General features: G+C 47.6%; 1 protein-coding gene and 1 long non-coding RNA gene across 3 annotated transcripts; both read right to left on the reverse strand.

Moving 5' to 3' along the window:
- Nucleotides 1-16: 16 nt before the first annotated feature.
- On the reverse strand, nt 17-27,469 carry LOC116794526. The gene is made up of 3 exons (XR_004359821.1): nt 27,459-27,469; nt 19,351-19,355; nt 17-137 (listed from the first exon to the last, which is right to left on the reverse strand). It is a non-coding gene; the product is annotated as an uncharacterized LOC116794526 (long non-coding RNA).
- Nucleotides 8,712-11,359, reverse strand: DUSP1 (dual specificity phosphatase 1). Of its 2 annotated transcripts, XM_032703256.1 has the most exons (4): nt 10,857-11,359; nt 10,594-10,742; nt 10,280-10,499; nt 8,712-9,776 (listed from the first exon to the last, which is right to left on the reverse strand). In XM_032703256.1, exons 1-4 carry the CDS (start codon nt 11,227-11,229, stop codon nt 9,406-9,408), a joined length of 1,113 nt encoding a protein of 370 aa, XP_032559147.1. In that variant the 5' UTR covers nt 11,230-11,359; the 3' UTR covers nt 8,712-9,405. The 2 variants fall into 2 exon arrangements, with proteins under 2 accessions (XP_032559147.1, XP_032559146.1); XM_032703255.1 differs by having other exon boundaries at nt 10,594-11,313.
- Nucleotides 27,470-27,520: the final 51 nt, after the last annotated feature.

Genomic DNA, 27,520 nt, shown 5'->3' on the forward strand with positions numbered 1-27,520 from the left:
AATGCCAAATATTTCCACTTTGAATTTATGGTTGAGGAAAAGCTCTTCCTGGTGCACAAGTGAGAAGAGGTAAAAGAACAGTAGGTTTCAGAGAACAGGACTTGAATTAACACCACGATTAGTGTCACATCGTGGTACTTTTTATGCCAACTGCCATTGCAGAGAGGGTCCTTATAAGGCAGCTGAAAAATTAAGACTGGCAAATTCTTCTTAAACTTCAAAGAAAACTCTTTTACATCCTTCTCTGTCTTCTCAGAAGCCTTTGTGTCATCACCAGCCCAGGAAGAAGGAAACACTTCAGACCTCCAGTTTCAGATGTTGCACTGGCAAAACCCACAGCCATGAGGAGTCAATCCATGGCCCTGCACATCAGCTTCTGTTTGTAAAAATAGGTTCCTGCAGTGAGAAGCCTGGCAGACCATAGTCCATCTGCTTCAGCACCTGGAGGCAGGAGCAGAGCTTTCTTTTTGCTACCCCAGGAATGTGACATCCCCACTATAATGGAGCCTGCAGCACTATTCTGGGCCTCTTGGTATCACTGCAAGGCATGTAGTAAACAAACAACACCTTTTGGTAAATTCTTTTTAGGAGCTTCTTCAAGTCCTGGTGAACAAATGGTGTTGTCCTGCTCTTGAGATCTAGTTGATCTGGATTTAGAAGCGGGTCCAAAATTGGTGAAAGCAACCAGCAAGTTTACAGCTCTGCATTTAGCATCCCTATTCATCCCTTTCAGCCCCATTAAATGTTTTGGAATCTCAAACTTCCCCAGCAGCCTATTTCTAACAAATGCAAAGCCCTCCAGTGTCCTCAACAAACCCCAGCTGTAAACCAAACCCAGACCTTTTTTGATTCCTGATCCATGAGCAAACCATTGGCAACAAGCATTTGAGAGCAGGAGCAAGCACAGATCTTTCCCTCTGGGCGAGACCTTCACGGCCACCAGCTCTTCCTGCTTTTTCTTGTGCCTCTCTTCCAGTTGTGCCCAGCTGTTTCTTTCTCTCCCTGTCTCCAAACCCATGTGTTTCATACAAAAAAAATCTCTGCGCCCTCCACCCAGGAAGATCATTTTGCACCAGAAATAGAGCACGCTATACTTGGGATGCAGCCCAGGCATCTTAAAAATAGCTCAGCGCGTAGCTCGTGGTGCCACATTCGGCCGTGCCAGCTGCCTGGACAGACGGACAGGGTGCCAGTGGGCAGGCCCTCCCCTCGCAAGGCCATAAATGACCATGGTGCTCCCCAGCAAACCAATTGGTGCCTGGCAGGGAGGGCAGGGTGGGCAGCATCACGCTGTGCCCGACTGAGCACTGCCTGCCTGCCTCCTGCCCTCCTCGGGCCCCCTCTCCCTGTGCACTCCACATTCCTGCCGCTCATGGAAGGCATTAACACCAGATAAAAGTATGAGGAGCCCAAATGGAGCACCCTGACGTCAGCCATCCCTGGAGCCTGGAAGGGAAGCTGTAAACAGAGGAACAAAAGGCAGTTATAAACAACCATCTTCATTGGCGCCTGCGGACTGGCATTTAAAGGACAAAGAGAAACAAGGGAAGGTGCTGAAATTTGGGGGCTGCTCAGCGCTGAGATGTCTGCTGGCTCTGCGAGGGAGGAAAATCTCCTAATGGAGTGGGAAGAGTGAAAGACAAAGATCGAGAGGATTTTTTTTTTCTCCTTGCAAATAGCTTTGTTTCCTTCTGTTCCTCCCAGTCAGTAGGAAAGGGTGGGGACTATTGTTCGATCCTGCTGTTCAGCTGGCTCCTCGAACAGCTCCCAGGGCAGCCAGAAATCCTTCAGCTCAAAGCATCCCGGTGATGCAAGAGACGTTCCAGCCAAGCTACAGCAGCCAACAGGGTTTCAACATTTGACCAGCTTCGACTGTCCCACTCACCCTGTGCTAAACTCTGATGCTGCAGTTTGCATTAGTGCACTTTGGAAAGCCCTGAGCAGTTGGATTCCTCATATTCAGTCATCAATGAGACCTACAGGTGTTTCCAGATGTCATCTCCTCTCCTGAGGCGCCAGGTGTCATCCACCTAAACAGGGGAGTGGAAGAAGTGGCCATCACACAGACATGGTTATAGGATCACAGAATGGTTTGGGTTGTAAAGAAGCTTAAAGATCATCCAGTTCCAACCCCCTGCCATGGGCAGGGACACCTTCCACTAGACCAGGTTGCTCCAAGCCCTGTCCAAACTGGTCTTGAACACTTCCAGGGATGGGGCATCCACAGCTTCTCTGGGCAACCTGTGCCAGGGCCTCACCACCCTCACAGGGAAGAATTTCTTCTTAACTGCTAAGTTAAATTTCCCCTCCAGGATCCTTCCAGGCTGCAGAAGAGCCAGGCTGGCACCCGGACCATCGGCTGGGAGCTTTGATCTCCCAGTAAAGCCCAGCGAGGCAGAGGAAATGCCATATGTGCCCAGACACAGACAGAGTTCACAACTGATGCTATCGCAGCCGACGCGTGTAGGACTCATGTCTTTGTTTTAACAACAAAGACCAAGAAAACATCCTGTAATGTAACATTTAAACCAACGCTTATGTGATTGAAAAAGAAAGACCCACCAGCCATGGTTACATAGTTTAGGCCTCTTGTTTACACTGACAGTGTTCCCCTTGCCTGGCTAATGGGAACAAGTGCTGGGCACTTTAAATCACTGAAAAGCAGCAAAGTTCACATCTTTTTGTCATGTATTTTATATGCAAGATGGATTCATAGGACATCCTGAGTTGGAAGGGACTCACAAGGATCACTGAGTCCAGTTCCTGGCCCTACACAGGACACCCCAACAATCCCACCACGTGCCTGAGAGTGTTGTCCAAACACTCCTTGAGCTCTGTCAGCCTTGGGGCCGTGACCACTGCCCTGGGGAGCCTGTTCAGTGCCCAACCACCCTCTGGGGGAAGAACCTTTTCCCGATATCCAACCTAACCCTCCCCTGACACAGCTTCGTGCTGTTCCCTCAGACCCTGTCACTGGACAAAAGATTGTACATGCAGCATTTGGGACTGCAAACAATAGTTCCGATTTTTAAGATACTTATCACCCAAAAGCCCCTGAAATATATATATCTGCAATCACCAAGATCTCATCGCAGAAGACAAGAAAGGAAAGAAGTTACTAGTTGCAAGTATTTGCAGACTTGCAAGTCTGCAAGTATCATAGAGTCTCAGGAAAGATTATTAGAGATAATGAACATCTGCAGTTTACATTAGAAAAACCTGCCATCAAAACCACAGGGTGCTATGACCCAGCTGCCTTAACGAGAACCTTAACAAGATCTGAAAGAACACTATACTGATGTGTGAAACAATTTTACCATAGATGATATTTTGACAGGAATTTAGAGAATATACTGAAAATAAACCACCTCTTTTCAGTGTGTAAAAGGCATGAAAAAGCCATCATTAGATATAACCACAATTGCTGCGGAACAAAAAAACTTCCTTTCAAATAAAATTAAATTATATCAGATATTAAAAGTCTAAAAATTAACACTGTAGTTTCTTATTTTAGTACAAGTGGGAGCTACACTGGGCTCCGAGACAGACTACAATGCAAAAAATAAATTGTGTAGTTAGAACCTGTTAATTTGTAGCCAACTGGTTACTGAGTTAGAAGGCAACTACATCATATTAGAGTCCTCTGGGAGTTTATTTTTAAACATGGCCTATAGTTTGGGAACGAAAAGGTATTGAAATGAGAGGGACTGGTGTCATACATAACCTTTTTATGAGAAATGAAGCATTTTCTGCAGCAGTCGTGGTAGCCCCAACATGGTCTATACAATGTGGATACTGGAATGAACTGGCTGATTACTGTTCCCACAGGCCTGACTCACCCAGCCTGAGCACCAAACAAGACCTGGGTGAGATGTAACGGGGTTACTAATGTCCACTGTTATTAGCTGTGCTTCATCCCCGCTCCACAGGCCAAGCACATCCACAAGCATCTTCCCTTTTGGCTCTTGAAACACCCTCAGTCCTCCGGACTCCAAACCATCACCGCTGAGCACCCACCTGGAGAACACCCCCACCCACTGCCAGGCCCCGGGGCTGAAGGTGAGCTGGAAGCTGCCCACGGGTGTCTCATCTCGCCCACTCCCCTGCGTGCCAGCGGCTCCGAGGGGAAGCCCAGAGCGAGTCATCTCCGCGTCTGGCAGGAAACACATGCAAATGCACGAGCTTGAGAGCCCCACTCAGGAAACCCCCGTCCCATCAGGCTCCGGGGGCCCTCAGCCAGCCCTCAGCCCCCTCAGTTGTGCCCCGGTGCTGGCCAGGCTCAGCACACACAGCCTGGCACTGCAAGAGAGATGAACAGCCACACGCAGCAACGGGAAAACCCTGGACATGAAAACTCCCACAAGGAGGAAAAAAACCCAAACCCACACCTGGAGAACAGGCTGCCCACACCATGTAAGGACAAAGAACAAAACTTCTTTTTCCCCTGGTTTTGGCCATGAGTCTTACAATAACAGAGCCAACTTGCTCCATGTAGCACCTTGGCGCTGCTTTCCAGACAAGCACAGGTTTGTACAACTGCCCTTCCAAAATGGGAAGTAGCTCCCAAAACCAGAAATCCATTAACCACCCCAGCAGCAGAGCAATTCAGCTGCTTCCCCTCAGGTTCATTTCCTGGAGATTGTGCTCAGAGCCACATGGCCACAGCCTGAACCAGGTCCCCAGCAGGGCCAAGCTGAAGTCCCCACAGCAACACCAATTAAATCAGCAAAATATCAGGAGACTCTTCTTCTCCCCCAAACTCTCAGATTTCTCATATCAGGGTTGCTTTCCCTCCTTTAATACCTTGCTCCCACTTAACCTTTTATGCCCCTCATAGGTGCTAATGAGGTCCACCTTGTCCATGCCTCCCAGCTGGGTTGCCAGCTCCCCATCAGCTGTGACCTCTGGCTCTGCACTGTAGTAAACAGAGTGTAGTGGTAACCACATGCAGAACAAACCTCAGAGCTAATTTATTCTTTCAGCATGAGTGGATTTGAGGCTGTGCTTAAGCTGTTTTCCCAACCTCCCTACAGCCTTGGATGGGAGCAGATTTGTGGATGCCAAGGCGTGGAGTCTCGTTGGCTGCACTGTGAGTAGGTGTCTGTCACAGACATTGCTGCTGGACAAGCAAAAGGATCAGAAACAGGTTTAGATGGGGTTTGAGGTGTAGTGATTTCTCACCACACTAGACAGTCACACACCACAAGCTTCTGTCCTTCCCCATCGCGCTGCGACTCATCTGCAGAGCTGGGGAGTGGGATCTATGGGGCTGCACTTAAACACCGCTTCCAAATGACTCTCAGTGCCTTTTCTGCTACCCTGGAGCCAGGCAGAGCTAAAAACCCAGGTGGTAACCAGGCAAACAAAATCTGCCTGTGTGTGAACTGGATGTAATGTTCTTTTTTCCACGTAATGGCATCACACATCCTTGTGGCCCTGCGAGTCTGCTCCTGGGAGTGACTAATACAGGATAGTCCCTAAGCCTGAGTACACCCAGCGCCTCTCCAAGTGCTGATTACAAAAGAAAGGCAAAAGCTTTGAGACAAGGGGATTACCCAAGTCTAATCTGGAGCTTTGTGTCTGTTTGTCATGTGATAACTGGGTATATACTGTAACCCCTGAGTATTGCATCTTGCTGGGAATATTACTTGTGGCTCATGTGCTGTGTCCCTGTGTGGGTCGGCCATGGACACCCTTTGGATGTGTGGACCCATCTATGGGTGCTGGATGGAGGCCCATGTGTAGGGTTAAGTGCTGCCATGTGTTCTCTTTGTAACCTTTGGGGTGTCAGTGGCCACACTCTGGCATTTTGGGGGCCCGAAGGTCTTGTCTGTGTGTCCCCATCCCTGCTCTGCACAGCACACAATGGCCATTGTTTGCCTTCGGGGCGGGTGAGCAGCCTCTGGCTTGAGAGGAACAAAGCCCGGAGCCAGTTCCTGAAAACACAAAACATGCCTTTTTATCACTTCATGACAAATTGGTTTGTCAGCAGCAGGAAGTGATGTTACTGTTGTTCTCACCAAGGGGAAACTCCTCGTGGTTTCCATGGGGATGTATGCAACTGTAGAGCTACAGGTTTATATAAACTGAAAGCCCCATGCTTGCCTGCTGTGTGCCAGGATTCTATGGATGGGTCTCAGCTGAGTCCTGCTAGCACAGTGGGACAGCCAGCTCATGTTGGAGCCAGGGAAATGGGAGTTCAAAGCCCTAAACTAGGGTGAGCTGCGTGCCTTGATATTCCAAACAAACAAAGCAGCAAAGCTGGGAGAATAAGGGGTAAGAAGGAAAAATGCCTCCCTAACACATCCACAGCAGGAAAAGTTCAGCCAAGCTGTGTCATCAAGGCATCCTCCAGCTCTGTCACTGCCCATCTCAACCCCTCATGCCTCGTATCCCAGTTCATGCCTCCTCCTCTGCCCCACACCTTGCCAGCCATCCCATCCCACTCCTTCCCTCCCACTCCCAGAAACCCCTCAGCTGAGCCCATCCGTTTTCCCCAAAACTGTCGCCCCAGGATCACATTTGGTATTCTCACTCTGATATCTCTTCCCCCCTTATCCTCCCCTTGTTTGCACAGAGCTATGTGCGATCTGGGTGCAATCCCAGAGTTTGCAGGACTCTGAGACTGGGCACTGTGAGACTCTGATTACACAGAACAGCAGAAGGATCACAATAAAGACTTGGAAAAGGACATTGGATGTGCACAGAGCTGGAAGTGCACATCGGTGCCTTGCTGGGACTGCAGCCCTGCTGTCCTGGCTGGCTGATCCACAGAGGGCTTTGTGCTGAAGCAGCTCTCTTTTGCTCCCCTCTGTCAGGTGCCTGCTTAGGTTATAAAAGCTGATCGGCTGCCAGGTAATGAGTTTTATTGTTCCAAGAAACACATAAACAAGCTCCTGCGGCTGCCGGGGAGCGGATTTCTGTTTGAATTGCGATTAACAGGCAGGATTTTTTTTATCAGTTGCATGGCCAGGGCTGCCAAGGTTGTATTTTTCCACTGAACAAGCTCTGCTTTGCTTTGAAGGTGAAAGTTTGTTCCACCCTTTACTGCAGGTGTAAAAAGGCTCACGTAGTCAGTCTTGCATATTTAACCAGGAGAGCAGTGGTAGGTGCAACGTGCCAAGGGAATTTCCACGGAGGAAGGGGGTTTGCAGGATTTGCAGCATGGCACAGGCTTTGGGGAGGATATTCACTTTGAGGTTCAGGTACACTTTAGGAAAAAACAGGGTTTCTAACTCCATTCTCAGCGCCCAGGGATCTCTCCTCCTTTTAGCCGCTCCATTTTTTTTTTATCCCTTGGTGTCAGGTTGAAACTTGGCGACGGCTGACGCGAAGTGCTGACGACAGAGCTGCATCCGAGGGGCAGCTCACGTGGAAGAACTTCAGAGGCAGCAGTGCATCATCCCGTCCTTCAAGGGCACCTTCTCCCAGGAGGAGAGTCCTGGATTTTAGCACCGTTAATACTCCAAGTAACTTGCAGGATTTCGGCTGCAGTTTGTGGTGCTTCGCTTGTCTCCACTTACATGACAAGAGCACAACTGCTTTATGCTCACAGAAATCTTCATCTATAAACTTAGGATCACAATGCCTTGATTAGGATCAAATGGCTTGATTTTACAGTCACAACCTGCTGTCTGCCCAAGCAAAACCATTTTTGACAGGGCAAACATAGTATCTGACTCCTTGAATATTAGATTTGCAGGGACTAGTGGCTCCCTTCTGGAGTAAATGGGAACACAACGTCCTACTGCTCCCTGAGCATCCATCTCCCTTTTACTAGCATTACTACTCTGCCTAGCAAATCAAGCTTTCAGCTGCATCTCATCCCCATCAGCTTCCAGGGGCAAGGGGATGTCACAGCAGTGCTACTGCCCTGCCCCACACAGCCCATGGAGAGGTGCAGTTCTGCCAGAGCACCCAACATTAACCCCGCTCCCTTTGCTGCCTGTCACTCTCACCCTGCAGCTCCTGCCCATGGTGCTGCTGCTCCAGCTCCCCTGGCTGGCTTTTGCTATGCTACATAAACTCTTCATTGCCTCAGCTGCAACACTAGATACAAGTCAGTCTAGTGATAATCTCCAGCAGGAAAGAATTCGTGTCTGGGTAAGAGAATCGGTGACTTGTTGGTTACCTGATCTCTTGTCATGCCCCAGTTTGTTTACAGAGATGGCCCAGCAAGCCAAATACCTCACTCCAGACACCAGAGGCTTTTGAGTTGCAAAAAGGAATTAAGAAGGTGGGACAGAAAAAGAAAATACCCTGTGAACTTGTGCCAAGCCTTAGAGATCTGTTACTAACAGGTTAATTTTTAGACTTAACCTCTGAAGCATTAAAAGTACACAAGGAATAAAGAGTCTTCTTCCTCCTTCTTAGAAGAAGGACTATTTTAAATTCACTGTAGCCCAGTGCCCAAGTCTCAGCTGGTTCAAACTGTTACAGCTCTGTGGCCATCACTACAGCCAAATTCACCTCACAGCTGAGAAATCAGCCTTGGCTCACTGCCACTGCACATAATTATATGGGGACAAAGAAAAGCTCAGGTTAAGAAGCTGCACTAGTTTCTAGTCAATTATGTTGTTTAAACCTATTTTTCTGTAAGTCAAACCCTGAGGCCAGTAGAGTTGAAGATTCAGATTTCTTAAAGCTCTTGATCAGGGAGCTTCCACAGGAGTTTTGGGACTGTGAGATGCAGTACTTTAAAGAACATATAATACAGATCAATAGAAATATCATAATTTATTCCATTTGTATAAAAAAAGTTATAATCATGTAACAAAACTATGTCTTCATAAGAAGAAATATATTATTTCACATCATAAATAAATCAGCAAACATACAACCCTTGGCAACTCAAAAAAGCACTCGCCTGGTGCTTTCACGTCAGTGCTTGGGAAACAAGAAGAGCTGACAAATATACACACACAGGATTATAGTACCAAAAAATATTGAGGTATTTGGTTTCTCTAGAACTGAAACTTTACGTTTGTGAAGGCAAAAAAGACAAACAACAAACCAACAAACAACAATGCACTAATGTAAAAATAAATAAATAGGACTGTCATATAAAAGGGGACAACATCAGTGTTGCTCAAAGTGTCCAGGAATGGGAATACTGGTGAGCATGCTACTATACACGGAGCAGGCCTAGGACAGACAGAAGACAAGGAAGAAGAGCTCAGGAAGAGCCACTGTCCTTTGATCTCTGTGTAGACATCCAGATATTTGCTTGAGAAGTCAGAAACACCCGGTTCTCTGGCATTGGGTGAGCTCCTCTCCATTTAGGACACCGTTCTGGGATGCAGGAATGACTCCCCACAAAACACAAGTGACTGGTGACACTGTCCCTGTAGTTATTGCACTTCTGAGACAGCAAGTCTGAATTCTGACCACATTTTCAGCCGCTTTTCAGCAGCTCGGGGAAGTAGTGATGGGGCTCTGAAGGTAGCTTAAAGCACTGGACGGGGTGTGAACAGGGATGGAGACCGGGAAGTTAAAGACTGTGGTGGTGGATGCTCCTCTGTCCAGTACTGCCATAGCGGGGCTCCCGGCCTCTGCTGAGCAGTTGGGGGCAAGGACCTGCGACTCAAACTGAAGCAGCTGCCCCATGAAGCTGAAGTTTGGGGAGATGATGCTTCTCCTCTGCTTCACAAACTCAAAGGCTTCATCCAGTTTGACTCTGTTGGTCCTCATGAGATAAGCAAGGCAGATGGTTGCAGACCGGGAGATGCCAGCCTGGCAGTGCACAAATACCCTTCCTCCATCGTTTTTAACAGAGTCTGAAAGAATTAAAGCACACAGTTAGCAAACAAGTCCCACTGCTTCCAGAGGTGGGAAAAAGCACAGGCTGCTGTTTTACATTTCTTTAATCCATCCCTTCCTAATAGGTGCACCTGGAGCTTTTGAGACAAAGGGAGTCTTTGTCTTGAGGAAAACAGCTATTTTCATTCTGGGCTCCAGTTCCAATTATACTAATAGCTCCTCCAGGTCACTTTAGCAGTCTTGCAAGATTACTTTAATACTGATCCGCTTAAATTCACTAACTCTTTTCTGCAAGACCAGTGCTTCTTGATTCAAGATTTCAAACAGCTTTATGAAGCTAAGATTATGCCTCTGGGTAAAATAAAATTAAGGGAAATGTTCCCCCGAGTATATCTCTCCAATGGGATGAAATTCCCCAATCTCAAATATAGGTTTTACTGGGGGAAAACAATGCCCAAAAGTCACTTCCCAGGATACATTAACCCAAAAAAAGAACAGACTGTAAAGAGGGCTCATTTACCTATGAAATCAATCGCCTCGTTAAACCAGGAGCTGATATCCGCCTTGTGGTTGTCCTCTACGGGGATACTTTTATACTGGTAGTGCCCTTCGAAGTGATTGGGGCAGTTGGCCGAGACATTGATTAACGCCGTGATCCCCAAAGCGTCCAGCATGTCTTTTCGGGAGGCGTGGTAAGCGCTGCCCAAGTACAGGAACGGCAAGATCTCCACCGGCCCGCCCTGGAACAGAGAGGACAGACCACCGGTTACCCCCTGCCCGGTGTCCCGCGGCATCCCCCGCTCCCTCGCCGTGCCGGACCCCGTCCCCGCTCACCTGGTCGTACAGCGGGGTCCCGCAGGAGCTGCATCCCGAGTCGGCGCTGCCGGGCGCGGGGCTGGCGCTGAGGGGCAGGCTGAGCCCGGCGGGGGCGGCTGGCTTGGTGCAGAGCTCGGAGCAGGCGGACGAGAAGGCTTCGTAACCTCCTGCGGGGGTAGAGCGGGGAGAGGGGCGCGGGGTGAGCGCCGCGGGGCCGGGAGGCGAGCGAGGCTCCCCGAGCCAGCCCCTCCGTCCCCTCCACGGGCCGCGGGGCCACTCACCCTTGAGGAAGCAGATGCGGGTGCCGCGGGCCTCCCTGCAGAGGGTGCCGAGCGCCAGCAGCATGGTGCTGTCGCGTTTGGGCGCGTCCAGGTCGGCGCTGCGCTCGTCCAGCAGCACCACGGTGTGGAACAGCCCCTGGCGCAGCCGGGCGCGGAGCTCCTCGTTGGGCACGACGTGCTCCAGGGCCAGCGCGCCCTTGGCGCGGCGGCGGACGATGGTGCTGAGGCGGACGTTGCAGGAGCCGCGGATGTGCGCGGCGTTGAAGGAGAAGAAGGAGCGGCAGTCGAGGACGAGACACTGCGCGCCGCGCTCCTGCAGCAGCAGCGCCCGCAGCGCCTCGCACTCCAGCGCGCACACCCGCAGGTTCACCATGGCTCGGGGTGAGGGGCAAGGGAAGGCAGGCGCGGTGTGTGCCGGCAGTGCCACTGTCCCGGGACGTCCCTGTGTCCCGGCCGCTCCCGCCCTTTATATCGGGGCCGCGCCGCCGGGACGGCGTTTTCTCAATGGAGCGGGGTCACGTGGGAGGGGGCCGGGAGGGGGCGGTGACGTCACCCTGGCCGCGCGCCAGAGGGGGCGCGCCCGGCTCCGCTGGCGTGACGTCACCGGCCGCAGGCGGGTACGCGCGCGCCGCCCCCCCCCCGAGATACAGACACGGGAACGCGCACGGACAGACACACAGATGCGCGTGTATGTACACATGCACAGATATATTTGTGTATATATATATGTTTGGTTGAAGAAAAACGCAGCACCATCCAGCCGTGTGCGCTCACAGCCCAGAAACACCCCCCGTGTGTGTCCTGGGTTGATCCCACAGCGTGGGCAGCAGGGGAGGGGATCCTGCCCCTCTGCCCCGCTCGGGGGAGGCCCCCCTGCAGAGCTGCCTCCAGCTCTGGGCACCCAGCTGGGACACGAGCTTGGAGTGAGTCCAGAGGAGGCACCAAGGTGATCAGAGGGATGGAGCACCTCTGCTATGAGGAAAGGCTGAGAGAACTGGGATTGTTCAGCCTGGAGAAGAGAAGGTTGTGTGGAGACCTCACAGCCCCCTCCAGTATCTGAAGGGGGCCTACGAGGAAGCCCGAGAGGGACTGTTCATCAGGAACTGGAGTAACAGGACAATGAGGAATGGGTTCAACATGAGAGGGGAAATTTAGGTTAGATATTCTTCCCTGTGAGGGTGGTGAGCCCCTGGCACAGGTTGCCCAGAGAAGCTGTGGCTGCCCCATCCCTGGAAGTGCTCAAGGCCAGGTTGGACAGGGCTTGGAGCAACCTGGTCTAGTGGAAGGTGTCCCTGCCCATGGCAGGGAGTTGAAACTAGATGATCTTTAAGCTTCTTTGCAACCCAAACCATTCTGTGATTCTATGATATATAACACACAAACATATATATACACGTGTATGCGGTACATGGGACCACAGAGACATGGGTTTCTGGTGGACTTGAAGTGGCGAGTTAAAGGCTGTACTCAATGACCTTAGAGGTCTTTTCCAACCTAAATGTTTCCACACTGTGCCCTTTTTCACGCTCATCCACCCAACCATTCACACCCCCCACCCCTGTGCCCACCACTCCCAGCCCAGGAGCCACTGGGCTGGGTCACCTCAACTGCTGGATCTCCAGGCTTGGGCTGGGGCAGCCTTTGTCCATCCCCCAACACCTCAGCACTGGCTGCTCCCCCCTTTTCCACAGAGATCAAGGGGACATAGCTGCTGGAGCAGCAGTGTGGAGGGCTGTCAAGCCTTGGGTGCTGCTGTGCTTTTTCTCCCAAAACATATGTATAAAGGGACCAGCATACACATACATATATTTGTATTCATGCATAGGCATATATACATGTACAGACATATCTACACAAATATATATTTATATACATATATTTGTATATATTTATTATGTAAATAGATACTTGAGAGCTGTTCCCATCATGTTTTATGTGTAAGGCAAAAAATGTAGCAGACCCATGCAAAGTTCATTTTTCCCCACTGAGATCACCCCCAGGGGTTGGGGCTGCCCAGTAACTGGCAGCACAGTGGTGGGAGGTCTCTTTTTTCCCCTCTTTGTTAGTGCATCAGCACTTCCCAAAAGTTTTCTTTTTTTCTGTGGATGACTGGCTTTCACCAAGCCACTCGGGTGTTTCTTACTCAGGACTTCCAGTCAGCGCTGCTGCCACTTCCCCTGCCTCCCCTTCATGCCTTCCCTTCCTGCCTCCCCCCCATGTCTCCCCAGGCTTTCCATCTCCCAGCCACTCACTGCCCACAGCCACCACTGTTCCCAGCACCTCCTCCCATTTAAGCCCTTTCCCCCAGCCCTTCCCCACAATTTCTCTTCCCCCCACACTGCCCTGCTGTTCCCAGCTGCTCCTTCTTCATCCCTTTCAGCAGTTTGCTGTTTTCACTTCCCCCCTTCAGAGGAGATCTCTCCATCCACCCCTCACACCAGGGCTCCTCTCCCACTCTCCTGCCCCACCAGCCTCCAGGCTTTCCAACCATCACTCCTCAAATCGTCTGTCTCCTCCCCCACCAGTGTCCCCCAGTCTTTAACCACCTCAGACCAGCCAGGCTCTGTATCTGGTGGAGATCTCCAGGGTTTTCCATGTTCCCACAGGGACCAGGAGGAGGGGGCACAGAGAAGGTGAGCGAGTGGCAGCTCCCGCTCACCCGCTGTTGCAGGGCTGTCTCTGCTCTGCTGAGCAGTGGGGTTTTTGCCAGAACTGCAGCCTCAAAGCAAATCTGTTTTTTCAACACATTCCTTAAAAATAAACACAGGATTGCACTTTTCATTCCATTTATTTATTGTTGTTCTTTTTAACAGCGGGTTGGAAACAGATTGCAAGAGAAACACTCATACGCTTTGGTGCTGGGAAATGACTCTGCTCGACCACACCGTCGCCCACTCTGGCAGCAGGACCCCCCAGCCATCCATGGTGGGTCACTGGGCGTGAATCATGGGGACCACCAGTTGGGCAGGTGACACATGTCCCTCCACTCCACGAGTGCACGGGAGGCAGGCAGGGACCACACCATCTGTCCTCAGATGCGCTCCAAACCAGCACCTCAAAAGATGTGATATCGCTGTTACATCATGCCATGACCAAGCTCTGGTGACCTTGCATGTCATCTGTCCAACACGAGCCTACCCAGATGGTTCTAAGGAGCTGAACAGCAGGAATTCTCAGTGATGATTCCTTGCCAACTTTCTGCAGCAGAAGCCAATACAACAGATGGCCACAAGACAGGACTGTATTCATCATCTTTTCCTAGAGGAAATGGACCTCAGACACTGACCTTTCTGTAGGTCTGTACCCAGCAATCACTTCACTTTACTCCTCTGGACTGTGATGCAGGAGCGATTTAAGGCATCACCTGGCAGGAGCACAGGAGAGGGAAAGACTTGGCTGAGCCACAGCAAAGTAGCCCCGTGGGATTTTAAGCTGGGAACATCCTTAGAATCATAGAATCACAGAATGGTTTGGGTTAGAAAAGACCTTAAAAATCATCTCATTCCAATGCTCTGCCACAGGCAGGGACACTTTCCACCAGACCAGGTTGCTCAGAGCCCCATCCAACCAACCTCTTTTCCCAGGGAACTTGATCAGGATGTTGCATTACTCCAACCTGCACATTCCAGAAGCAGCAATGGGTGGGGAGACTTCCCTTGAATGCTTGAATGGAAACCAGTATTTTAATGTGCTAGTGGCACAGCACCATGTTAGTTAGTGGGAACAGCCAGCCCTGGCTCACAGACACAGGTATCCCTGTGCCACTGACAGGCTTTTCTCTTCTTGTCCTAAACCCCTCTCAGTGTCCTACACAGAAAAAACAAAGCTATAAGACAGAGATGTTTTTTCCCCCAGTTTGGAGAAAACCACCATGTCTGACACCTGGCCAGCCAAGTGACCATGTGCTCTCAATGACAACCACTTTTCTCATCATGATGTTAACCAGCATCGCACAAATGTTGAATATGAGACAGACACTGTGGGCCAGGTACCTTGGCTGCTCTGATGCAGTGCAGGGGTGACATCCCATCTGTTGCACAAAGGGAATTTACCTCCACAACAGCGATAATTGCTCTTCGATACACTTATGTAACTGTGAGACTTTTGAATCTGGTCTTGTTTACACCCAGTGCAAATCAGGAAGAAAAAAATTCATCACATGTGGCAGTGTGTACTTAGTCACTTATAATCCTGGACTAGCTATTTCCTTGCTTTATTTTTGTTTTCTTTTCTTAAATAAACCTGCCATAAGAATGAAAGAAAGGAAAATACAAAACAGGGCCGAAGTGGCTTTTAGAAGCTCAGACTGACTCCAATGACTTTCTTAAGGGTTAGTTTTCCTGCCCTAACAAAAGCCAGGAAATACAAAATTAACCCCTTCCTCCCGAACAATCCGTGTTTGCACTTGGGCCACAATGTCTTTGTAAGGGTAATAATAGAAACATGAGTGTGAAGTGTGGGGGTGGGAGGTGATGCTTTGATTTAAGCAGATGGGACCCACTGCTGACTCCCTTTATCCCCTCAGGGTTTTAACGGTGTTGCTCTGCCAAAGCATGTTCAAGTCCATGACGACAGGAGTGTGAGCCCTCACTCGAGGCATTACAGACTTCTTGGGAAAATGACTTCATGGCAATTTCATCATGTCCCAGCCAAGCATGTTGTCTTCATCTCAGCAGGACCCCAGACCTGTCTGGTTTTCTCCAGAGACCTCAGGTCTCCCAGTGCAACCTGGCTGATGTTTCTCAGAGGTAACAGAGACTGCAGAGACCTTCTGCACAGCCTGACACGGATGCCAATTTGTCAGCAGCTTGGTGACAAGTGTAGATAACCCGTGGCCTGGAACAGGCCCATTGCACAAACCAGTTACCCAGTAACACTGGTTATTCAGGTTTTTAACTAGTCACCCATGGCCAAAATCAAATGGAACAGCTCCAGCAAAGCCAGAATTACAGCACCACTGGACCTGACCCGAGCGTGGATCTCGCTGCCCTTGGTGCAAGTTTTGCCTGAATAAAGATATGAAGTATCAAGCCTCAACACTTGAGACACAGAACAAAAATGCATGTGGGAACATTTGGAAACCGTGCTGGATGCATTTCTTCAGCATGTGTAACATTTTCTCTGAATTCAGTTTCACAACCCAGCATTTCCTTTTGTAAATATTTGGACAGATTTTACAGAGACACAGATTCATAAGAAACAGAAGGAAAAAGACATGAAAGATACATGGGGATGGAGGGAAATGAAAAGGAAGGAAGGAAGGAAGGAACGAAGGAGGGAAGGTAGGAAGGAAGGAAGAAAGGAAAGAAGGGAAAAAGAAAGAACGAAAGAAAGAAAGAAAGAAAGAAAGAAAGAAAGAAAGAAAGAAAAGAAAGAAAGAAAGAAAGAAAGAAAGAAAGAAAAAGAAAGAAAGAAAGAAAAAGAAAGAAAGAGAAAATGATTCAGAGATGAAAGGTCGCAGTAAGTAGCACAAACAGTATAGAATTACTGATGACTCACACTGCAATGAAAACATTATTTTTTATGCATTTAAATCCTGAGATTTAACCCTTTGGCCAGGGTTTAGCTGAGCTCAGACTGCCTCAGATTTTCTTGTTGGAGTTGATGAGGTGGGGAATGGGGAGGCAGAATCATCAGTCCCAATAGCTAGGGTTGGGGTCTCACTCCTGGAGAGACTGGCTGGAAAACCTGGTACATCTTTATTTCCGTGTGACATGTCCAATGCATAAGTGTTCCTTGCTGAGTGGAAAACTGTTGGCAGAGCAGCTCGGGTATTTCAACTGAGGACACATCTGATGTATATTGGGGAATAAGGAAAACCCCTTTCTCTCAGCCCTGCCTAAGGAAATCTCAGCTCACTGCTTCCCTGCCTGCCCCAGACTGCTCAGTGCCTCCTGCTCCCAGAGCTGTGGCACAAGTGGGGACAGCAGGTGCTGGCAGCAGTGGGTGCCTGTCCTGCAGACCACAGTGGTCACTGCCTGGACTCCAGGCTCCTCACCACGAGCCTTTCCCTGCTGCTCTCAGCTCCCGTCACTTCCTGACGCTGCAGGCAGCACTACCCCTGCTCCTGTGGGCCCCCAGAGCTCTGCATCTGCCGCTCAGTGACGCGACCCAAGGTGCCCGGACGGCACTGTGTGACCCCACACGTGTGTGTGTTTGCCTGTCACATATGGTTGTCATGGCCTGAAACCCAAGACACTTGGGAAGCTTGCAGCGTGGACAGTCCCCCATCCTAATTTTGCAAGTCTGCTCGAGCAGCTAATGCAAGTCAGAAGTTGTGCTTTCTCTTCCAGTGACTCACTGAGCTGCCTCGGGCAAGTTGCTTAGTGCTGCTTTTTAACATGATTACAGGCATTAGAGAGCCAGTCTGGGATACCATGGATTTGATATTCAAAATCATTAAATACCTGCCTCCAAAGGAAAATCTCTGGGAATTAGTGGCACTGATACAGTTCACAGCTCTGGGATCAGCTTAGTAGGGCAAATGGTTTAGGCAATTTAATCTTACATTTAATTGCCTCTATTAATCTGCTATGAATCATGCCTTGCACTAGGCATGAGGGTATTTATTCAATAAAATCACTATATTTGTAAAGTTCTCATATTTCAAGATGAAAGGTATTAGATATACAATAAAATATACTTATGGGAAATTATTCTTCCTACTTCTTGAGTGTGTATTTTCTCAATAACATCCTCTAATGGCTGGTAGGGTAAGGCAAGGCTTCCGTGGGAGGAGGCTGAATTTGAATTGAAAACAAATGACGTACCTCGCACCAAGAAGCTGGGAGAGGCGTGTTCTCCTACCCAGAAACATGAGCTCTGGGTTTATTGCTTGTCATGTGATGTCAGCATTTTGTGGGCACAGTGACTATGTATGAGCTTCAGATTCCCAGAAGCACCCACTCTCATAAAGATTGAGATAAGAGCTGCTGCTGAGGCACTGCCATTTGTATGTTGTTCTTGTGTTCTTCTTATCTTTACAAAGAGATGAAGGCTTCATAAATGTACGTGGCACACGTACACTCAGAGAGGCTGATTTTGAGCCTGGGATGACTCTGCCCATTAGGATGGAACAGAGCTGGAATGGGTAGAGCTGGAGTCTGGCATCTTGTTACCTGTCCTGGAGGGACCACAAACCTGTTCTCCACTAGCTATAGCTACATCTCTTCCCACCAGATCGTGGGTGCAAGGCTCTGTAAAGCCAGCGCAACCAGCTACTGTGGGAAAGAGTTTCCTGCTCAGAGTCCTCACACACACTAACTGCTCCCAACTCACAAATAAATTTCGGCGGATGAAGTCAGCTTGGAATAATATAGGGCTTTCAGGGCTGAAAGCCACAGAGCTGATGGAAAGGTATTTCTGTCTCCTCCTGAAGTCCTGTGCTAAGTGCAGGAATCAAGGACCCAGAAGGCAGGTCCTCCTACTGTACTCCCAATGCTCATCCGAGCCACTTCTGCCATCCTCCAGATCTAAATTTGTCTCACCGTCTAATGGCGTTGAAAGGGGTTATTTGCTGAGGGGACAGAAGGGGAGGATGCAACAGCAAAAGCAACTGGAAACTCTCTGAAATAAAGTGAGATTTCTGTTATCAAAAGCCATGATTCCTGCATTCTTGGACTATGGAGTAACTCAGTGTGGGGACCCAGGAGTCCAGGAGTGACGCTTCATAAAAATCGATGTTAAAATACAAAGAAACTTTACATTGCACATGTTCCAAATGAGTCCCTTTGTTACTCATGTATCTTTTTCTGCGCTTTCTTAGTATGAGCTCCCAAGGTGTTTATAGCCAATCTTTGTATTTAGTTTCTAACTGTTAAAAAATACCCCCATATTGTTAATTACAGAACCGCTTATTCATTTTCTGCTATGCAGTTTGTGAAAATGTTTGCAATATGACATGATTCTCTCATGTGATAGAGTGAGGTGATGTTTGTGTGTAATAGCGGTTAGTGAAAACACAGCGTTAGTCATAGGGGAGAATAACACTTAACTGTTTAGAATATGAAAACCTTTAGGCTGTGGAAAAAGCCAAACTTTGGCCCACTGTGTTGTTTTCAGAATTACATGAGAACACACAGGGCAGAGTGACTCACAGTGTAGCGTCCTCTCGGTGTCACTGGAGTGGGATAGGGTATGATATCCAGGGCAGGAATCTAATGATCCATTTCTTTGTCCATGAAATGCCTTGTCATGACCACCCACAACCCTCCCACGCTGCTCATGGCCCACCTGACTCCATGAAATTCAGCACTGAGCTGATCTCGTTGCCTTGCTGTGAAACCTTCAGGTGAGTCCATGGAGTGTTTGTTCTGCCCTTCTCCAGTGTGCTGGACAAACTGTTTCTTGGTGGGGATGAACAAGGAGTGAGGTCATACAGCAGCATTGGCTCAAGTGAATTTGCCCAAACATGGGATGTTTCTCCCTGGGGGTGGCCACACGTGTGGACAGACGCCCTGTGGCTCTTGGAGCCTGTCACAAGCTGTGATTTCACCTCGGCTGCCACACAAAATCCAGAGCTCTGTTTAGACAGAGGCCCAGCCAAAGGGACACTCGCAGGAACACACTTCTGAGAGTTTTTTACAGCTGCTGTGGTATAAAAAAACCCTCTCTTTCCACTAAAATCTCATAAAGCAGCAGGGTGAGGGAGCCCTAAATGGAAGGGGTTGAAAGCTGAGGGAGATTTTCCTTCGAGTGTGGCAGCTCCTGGATGCCATGAGCAGCCAGAGAGCCCCACGATGGTCACAGCTTCAGCTGGACAGGGACCCTGGGTCTGGTGAGGGCTGCACTGGCAGTGGGAGAGGGAAGGCAGAGATGTTCTCTGAGTTTAAAACCCATCTCATTACTGCAAGGCTGTGCTGAGAAGCACAGTGTCTCAGATGGAAAGTGGGGACAAGAGTCCAGCTGTTTTCCCAAGGCCCTGCATAATTATTTCCCTATGTTCTTATATGTCTTCTGGCCGTCTCCGAGAACTCTCGCATGTAATCAGGTAAATCAATAATTAATGCCATCTCCCAGTTAATTGGTTGAGCCAGTCACAATCATAATCAGGCACCAGAGAAAACAAATTAGAATTGAATAACTACATAAAATACTGTTAAACAATCAAAAAACCCCATTATACTGGTTATATTTGAACACACATACTTGAACACAACCTCTCACTTTAACAGTGAAACAGAACAGTGAACAGAATTTCGAAAACATGTGAAATGTGAGCCAGGGGCTGAACTTCACAGTTTGGGCTCTGATCAATTTAATAATTCAAGGTATTTTTTTCCTCTTTTTTTCCTCTCTTTTCGATTCAGGTTTAGTTCACGTGCCAGGTTCACCAGTGGGATATGTCTCATCGATCAACAATCACTATACTTCTCTCGGCACTCTTTTTTTTTCTTGAAAAAGAGGACAAGAAGTGAAATTAGTTAAAGGAATCGGGCGCATTCTCAGATGGTAATACAAGAGGAGCATGAATCATCCTCTTATAGAAATGACGAGAAAGAATGGAAAAGGTAGTGGTTTGGGAGAAGCAAGTTAAGTTCTCCATGGCTGATTCAGCTCTCCGGAGTGAAAATGAATCATCAGAATATTTAAATCATATTACCAGTATTAGGACACACAAATCCCCCAAGCTCAGGAAGCCTTGTTATGAAACAAATTTGATAACGGGCAACAAAAGAACAAAGGACAGATTGCTAAAACCCCTTTACTAGCTCAGTTCTGTGGTGTGTCCCATCCCACAGAACCTCGGAGAACTGGAGTTTGCAATCGCAGTGCCCCAGCCACAGCAGAGCACTGCGGAGCCTCACAGCCCCAAATCCTCCAGAAACCAACAGACAGACTCTCCTGTACCTTCTAGAGCTTTTACACTTCAGGAGTGACACGAAATTTTTAAAATAAAGGAATTACCCACCGGAGAGTACATTCTCCAGGGTAATTACTCCTGAGTAAGGATTCATTACTCTTGAGCAGCACCGTTAGCGGGTGATACAGACATCAGCTTGGGGACCTGAGTGGGAGGTTTGACACTGAACCTTTTCTTATCTAATTGTACCCAGCCCAAGTTACAGTATTAATGAAGCTGTAACACATCAGATTTCAGGCAGACTCCAGGTGGAGATAACAGAAAGGTTAAAGGATGGTTTTAAATCCACTTTTTTTCCTTCCAACGTTCTGGCTCAGCTTAGCTCAGCTGGAACAAAAATACGTCCAGGGATCTTTTCCTTTGCAAAGGAAATATCCTATACCAGGATATATCACGGCAGAGACAGCAAAGCAAACCTGAAGACTCTTTTACATAATGAGATGCAAAGGTTTTGTAGCGAGGTATCTTGTTCATATAAAGTACATTTGTGCATTCCATAAAAGTCTGTCACATTAACATTTCTCACTACCAAAAGAAACATGTTTGTTCAATAGCTGGAATCCTCAGAGGGATCAAGATGGGGTAGAAATCCATCTCCAAGTTTTGGTGTGTTTTTTAGTTTAAATCTTTCAACTTCTTTCTCTGATCTCCAATTTAGTCTTTCAGCCCTAAAGAATGAAAGCTTTCATTCTCTGCTAGCAGGCAAGAATCCTAACGAAGATTAGCCAAAAATCCTGACAAGCTATTTTTAACAAAAACTTTTTAATAAAGGAATGTATATTCCTGAAGTAAACATGGACAGGAAAGACAGAAAGGGAGACTGACAGGCAGGGAGACAAACTCTTCTTCGCAAAGAAGCCTTTGAAACATCTGGAATGTTGCAGCAAAAGGTTATTTACCAGGAATGTCAGCCAGTCCCAGAGCAGATGGTTCTCATTAGCCTGAGATCAAGAGACCAGCAAGGCTAAAAATACGTGTTTGCTTTTTTAGTAACTGGACTTCGTTTTTTGTACTTTAAAAATAATAATCACTCTTACGCAACTTTTGTAACTTAGAAATATTTTCTTGGAATATTGTTTGGCATGCTGGTTGGGATGCAGGCTCTGTGCCATTGCTATTACTCACACAGCCTTTCCCCTTGAGGATTCTGTCATGTATCTTTTACTTAGAAATAGGAGGATGGTACATTACACTAAAACCAATGACTTTTGTTTATAAAGTGTCAGTGACAAAATATCTGAATTGCTGCTCCAGGCCGGCCTCTTGCCTGGTGTAAACGTTTGCAGTTTCCCTGGAATCCATTGGAATATTGTATTGAGCCACTGTGGGGGCCACAGAGCCACTGCCCCCACCCAGACCAGCAGCACGTGCCGTGCCAAGCACTACACCTGGGGTAGGTTGGGAGTGGAGTGCTCACAGTCTTCCTGGGAATCTATCTGGGAATAGTGGGTTAGAGGACTCAATGGAAAAACATTGAGTTACATAAGGCAGGAGCCTGACTCAGTGGGAAGGAGAGCAGGCAACTGTGTGTACTTCTGTACCTAAGGGAAGATGAGAGGCTCTGATTTCTACTGCCACTGTTTATGAGGCACATGGTCACCTTCCCAGAATCCACCTGCCTTGGAGGCATTGGGACTTGAATAAGATAAGCAGATCTAGCATTACTCATCATAACACATTTTATATTGAAAGCTCTGATGGTCAGCCAGCAGTCCCCACAGCACAGGGAGAAAAAAATATCATGCCATAGAGAAAGGTTCAAAGGTTCTCATTGGGGTTTTGCAGCTTCAATTCAGACTTTGAAACCAACCAATTTGCTTTCTCAGCATGGGTTTAGCAGAAGAGAAGGAAAGGGAAGGGGAAATGTGAATGTGGTCTAATGAACAATTCTACCTAAAGATTTGAGCTCTCAGTGGAAATAGTGAAGAAAATTCTTCATGTCTTTTCTATGGACCCCAACTGAAAAACAGGTTTTGGAAGAAGGCATTTGATAAAATGGTTCCCACTGTCATGGGTCTTTCAGTGGTGACCAGTCCTAAGCAGAAGAGAGTCACAGGAATGAGTTCAGCTTATTGGAACCTGTTACTAAATACAACACTTTTGTTTGGGAAATAAAATCTGGGAGGACATCTAAACATGTAACATGAGCAGGGCCTGGCCACCCTGGTTTTCCTGCCTGTGTCATGTCCTGTCCATGACTGACAGCAGACACTCAGGAGACTGGACACCTCAGCTGTGACCTGATGCCTCAGTAACCTTCTTCCATAGACCAGCAACTTTCAGTCTGCACCTTGAGGGCAGGTCACAAAGCATCACCAGCCAATGGCATTCTTGTCTGAGTTTGGATATCACCAGGACCTGTACATACACATGAACCAGTAAAACATAAACATTGCCCCAAAGGCCTTGACTTTTAAGCCAGGGTACAGCAAGGTAGTGTGACAACCAGCAAGAAAGCTAATCAGATGATTAGGTGAGTGTGCTCTGTCAGTTAGTTTAGAATAATTTCCTTTTTTTTTTTTTTTTTGCGGTCAGTACTGACAGAAAAAGTAATGTTTCAAAGGGGAAAAGTGATTACTACTTCTCTCATTGAATTTCAATATTTGAAAGATTATTTCTCAGAGGTAGTGGCTCTCTGAGATGGGAAATGCTTTCAGATCTTTCCTTCTGGACAGACAATATACAAAAATGAGTTTGTGGGCTTTTATTAGTAGTTTTGGGGGGTTTTTTTGAGTGGGATGGTAGAAAAAGCACCACTGGTATCTTTCTGCCATGAAGAAGCCTAGTTCAAGTAGGCTGCAATGAGAGCAAGGAAGTTCTTGTTTTCTTAAAAAAACAGAGATGAGAGGCAACAAGAAGTTGATGCCCAGGAAGTTCCACCTGAACATGAGGAAGAATTCTTTCCTGTGCAGTGATGGAGCACTGGAACAGATTGACCAGAGAGGGTGTGGAGTCTCCCTCACTGGAGATATTCCAGAACCATGTGGACACAATCCTGTGCCATGTGCTCTGGGATGACCCTGCTTGAGCAGGGAGGTGGCACCAGTGACCCACCAACCCTTCCAACATGAACCATTCTGTGATTCTGTGAAAAACCAGAGGCAGCCTCAGCAGGCAGAGCAGGGGGAATCTGCCACTGCCCAGGCTGAACGTCCTGTACAGAGAGCACCGGAGCCTGGAGGGATGTCCTATAGCACCTACCAACAGCATCAAATTCACCTCAGGAGAAGAATAGAAGCAGATGCAAAAAATGTGAAAGTCAGAGTGGTGCAGGATGAGTAAACAACCCCCAAAGTATTCAGTGACAAATTCCAAGTCTTCTCACCCACAGAGCTATTTCTTTTTGAACCCAACACTAACCATTTCTTGAAATAACATCAGTCCCCATCCAGGGCTGTGCACTGTTCAGCAGGGCTGTCAGCTTGGCAAGTGGGCGACCTTCTGTGTAATGTATAATTCAAGTATCCAATACACAAATGATTGCAGCAGAGTCAGAGAACATGCAAATTATGTCCCACATCCTGCTGTTAGTCATCCTCTTGGGGGAACTCACCCCTACAAAGGCAGTATCCCAGAACACACTGTATATTTGCTAATCCTCACTTTTTAAGTGTTTCAACAGCAGCAGAAATCTCACTGCTCTTCTCTTGAAAATGTCTGTAACCTAAAACTCCTGGAGTAAAATACTCAGTCCTTTCCCTAAAAATAGCAAATGAATTATCCATATTTCGTTTTACTGCTGCATAACAGTTAGAGGTATTAATTTAAAGTATGATAGCAATTACATAGAATCTTCCATCAAAGGGATCAAACCACTTGCATATTAATTACATTTCAAAATAAGACTCTGAGCTAAGCTTTATTATAGGAGATAGCAAGTTCTAGGGATTCGCATGGGTGAGAGGAAATCAGGACACCTGGTGATTTACTGCCTGTGACTTGCTGCCTAACCTTGTACAAGTCCTTCACATCCTCTGTGCCTCAGTTTCTCTGTCTGTAGGAGAAAAATTGTTATATTTAACTTTGTTTTCAAAGGCTGAAAAAAAAATCCTCTGGCAAAAGTGATGCCTGATGGCTTATGTGGCAATTACAGTGCCAGAGCATTACACACACATAGTAGGTGGAGAGGTGAGGTGACAAACTTACCCAGTGGAGTCCTAAAGCTGCTCTGTCTGCCAGGCAATTTCCCACTGGGAGAGGGGAAATGCCATGAGCACTCCTTCCCCCTTCCTCCTTCAAATGCTCCTGCAGGCAGAACAGAGATCACCTAAACAACCCTCACCATCCCAGCCCTGAGCATCTCATGGGGTCGGGAAGCTGCCACTTTCACTGTAACTTTCTAGGATATAACCTGCTGTTTCTATTAGACAGCTCAATGCAGTCTAAGGATGAGATTGTCAAGGTTTCAGGTACTATCAACAGGAGCTAGGTAACAAAGTTCCTCCTAAATTTCAGTTGAGAGTGATCTACAGGCTTCATGCATGCTGACCTGCTAGTGTTCTGTGTGCTCAAGAAACCTTCTTCCCTTCTAGAAGAGACCAGAAGGAGAAATCCTGCTCATTTCTTAGTGTATCTGGGACAAAGTAATTCATGGAAATGAATCTAGAGTCAGTTTCTAACACTGATGTCATGAAAAGTGACCCCATTTTACAACACCAATAAATAGCAGCTTATAAAAAAAGAATCAAGATAAATGCCTTGGACAAAGGTTATTTTCATTTGTACATAATCTAAATAGGTCATGTAGAATGATAAATGCACCTGTGAGTAAACCTGAATGGCTCCATATCACGAGACCAATGATAAAATCATAAAAATCAGGAATAATAAACCAGCCCAAGAATGAGAGACAATGGGCCAAGGAGCATTTGCTTCCTCATTATCAAATACGTGGAGAACAATCAAAACAAACATTTAGTCCATCCTCAGGTGAGTATGTGATTAGATAGGAGAGTGCAGAAGTATATGGTGATCCCAAATTGTGGCAAATATCAAATTCCGCTTGGACTTCAGCAGATGAAGAGATGTTTTTGAGTGATACCTGAGTGCACTGAGATGTGTTGGACTTTGTTTGCTCTCACACAGCAGGGTCATAAGTCCACGTGCTGGGGGGAGGTCTGTCCTGCTATTGCCAAAGCCTATTGCCTAATCACTTGCTGGAATTAAACTTGGTGTTCCCTGAAACAGCAAAGAAGGTATTCCTGTAGACATGTCAGTGCACTGGGATGGTTTTTGTTCTCTCAGAAAGCAGAGTGGCCCATATGGCATCTGGGAGGAAGGGGAGCACAGCTGGTCCTATTTTACTGGGAGAAACGCGGCCAGTGGTAGCTGAACAACTGGAGAGGAGAGCAGAGGTTTGAGGTGAGACCAGACCTTTTGCAACCAAACCAGCACCGCCCACAGGGCTGCCCTTCCTCTTTTCTACCTGACATTGCCAGCAACAGGCCAAGAGAAAAGCCACAAACATCACCGTGGTCTTGCTTCAGTTCCGTTTGACAACTGGCAGAGAGCCCCTTCCCCAGACAGCGGTGGTGCACAGTTTGGGGCAGGTGCTTTCCGTGGTTTTCATGAAGAATCCCTTGGCAAAGTGCTCTTGCAGAGTGTCAGTCCCCACTGGAAGCAAACAGATCTGTTTAGTGACCCCCATCTATCCCTAGCAGGATGTGACAGAGACCTCTCCCCCTCTTGCCTCATCCTCGTGCAAACAAGGCACAGCATGACCAGCAAAACAAAAAGACTGGAGGCTTCTGAGTTGCCCCTGTCAGCACTTGACAGAGCTGTTCTGAGATTTGGCTTGCTAATGTCTGAGAAGTTGAGAAGAGAATGATTATGGAAATCAGAGACAAAAGTCTGGGACGAATGCTCCTGGATTGCTTCTTATGGTGCATGTTCTCATCTGCAGTCCTTTGTAATTGCAAAAAATGGTGCCTTGCAGATACCTTGAAGAGACTGGAGACAGACAGATGCATCTCATCATCAGGAAGTCTGTCTTGATAGTCAGCCGAGATCCAAGGGGAGTGTGCATTACTTACTATTATCATCATCATCACCACTGCCACTAACCTCATTTCCCTAGAGATTTGACTCCAGTAGAAATGCATGAAGCCCTATCCTGGCATTCACGATGTTTTTGTTAACCATACTGTCATACAAAGCCTCCTCCAGGTTCTCATGGAACTTTCTGCCTAAGGAGTGGGTTACACACAGTCTAAAGCCCTCTGAATGCTGCTCTTTTTCATTGCAAGCTGCACTTGAAAGCCACGTGATAGGAAAGCAAAAAACTGGATGTACCATGAAATGCCTGCAGGGACTGCCTGGTTACCTGGCTCCCCACAGACATCGACTTCAGTGGAGAGAAGCAGGACAGCAGAAAATCAATAGCAACAGGCAAAAATTGTTTATTTGTGCCAACATGGAATTATGAACCCCGAGCTTTTTGGACTTTGCATGTGCAGGAACATGATGTCAACACCTCCGTGCTGCAACAGGAAACAAAAGATAAGACTCGGTGAAGCATCAGCTTTTCCTGAGCACCGACCTGTCACTATGTTTTTGTTTATGTTATGCTTTACAAGGCCGAGGTTACCAATACAAATAATCTTTTTGGCAACTTCAGCCTCAGTTTTATTTCACAAACTGTTTTAAGTGATTGCCAACGCATCTTTTATTTTTAAATACTTGCCTAATTTTTAGCATGTATTCAAATGCTACACTATCTGCAGTTTGGGATGTACAGTCACAATGTAGAACTTCTTGATGGGATGACAAAGAGAAATGAATAAGAAAATGAAAAATGATGTGC

The sequence above is a fragment of the Chiroxiphia lanceolata genome, chromosome 15 (genome assembly GCF_009829145.1).
Source record: "Chiroxiphia lanceolata isolate bChiLan1 chromosome 15, bChiLan1.pri, whole genome shotgun sequence".
NCBI lineage: Eukaryota > Metazoa > Chordata > Aves > Passeriformes > Pipridae > Chiroxiphia > Chiroxiphia lanceolata.

What these genes read in the sequence shown, in the direction of transcription:
- DUSP1 (XM_032703255.1), bottom strand. Translation starts at nt 11,229, where the DNA reads ATGGTGAACCTGCGGGTGTGCGCGCTGGAGTGCGAGGCGCTGCGGGCG. An exon ending in GGACCCCGCTGTACGACCAG is followed by an intron (nt 10,500 to 10,593) that starts GTGAGCGGGGAC and finishes TCTCTGTTCCAG; the next exon opens with GGCGGGCCGGTGGAGATCTT. An exon ending in CGAGGCGATTGATTTCATAG is followed by an intron (nt 9,777 to 10,279) that starts GTAAATGAGCCC and finishes TAATTCTTTCAG; the next exon opens with ACTCTGTTAAAAACGATGGA.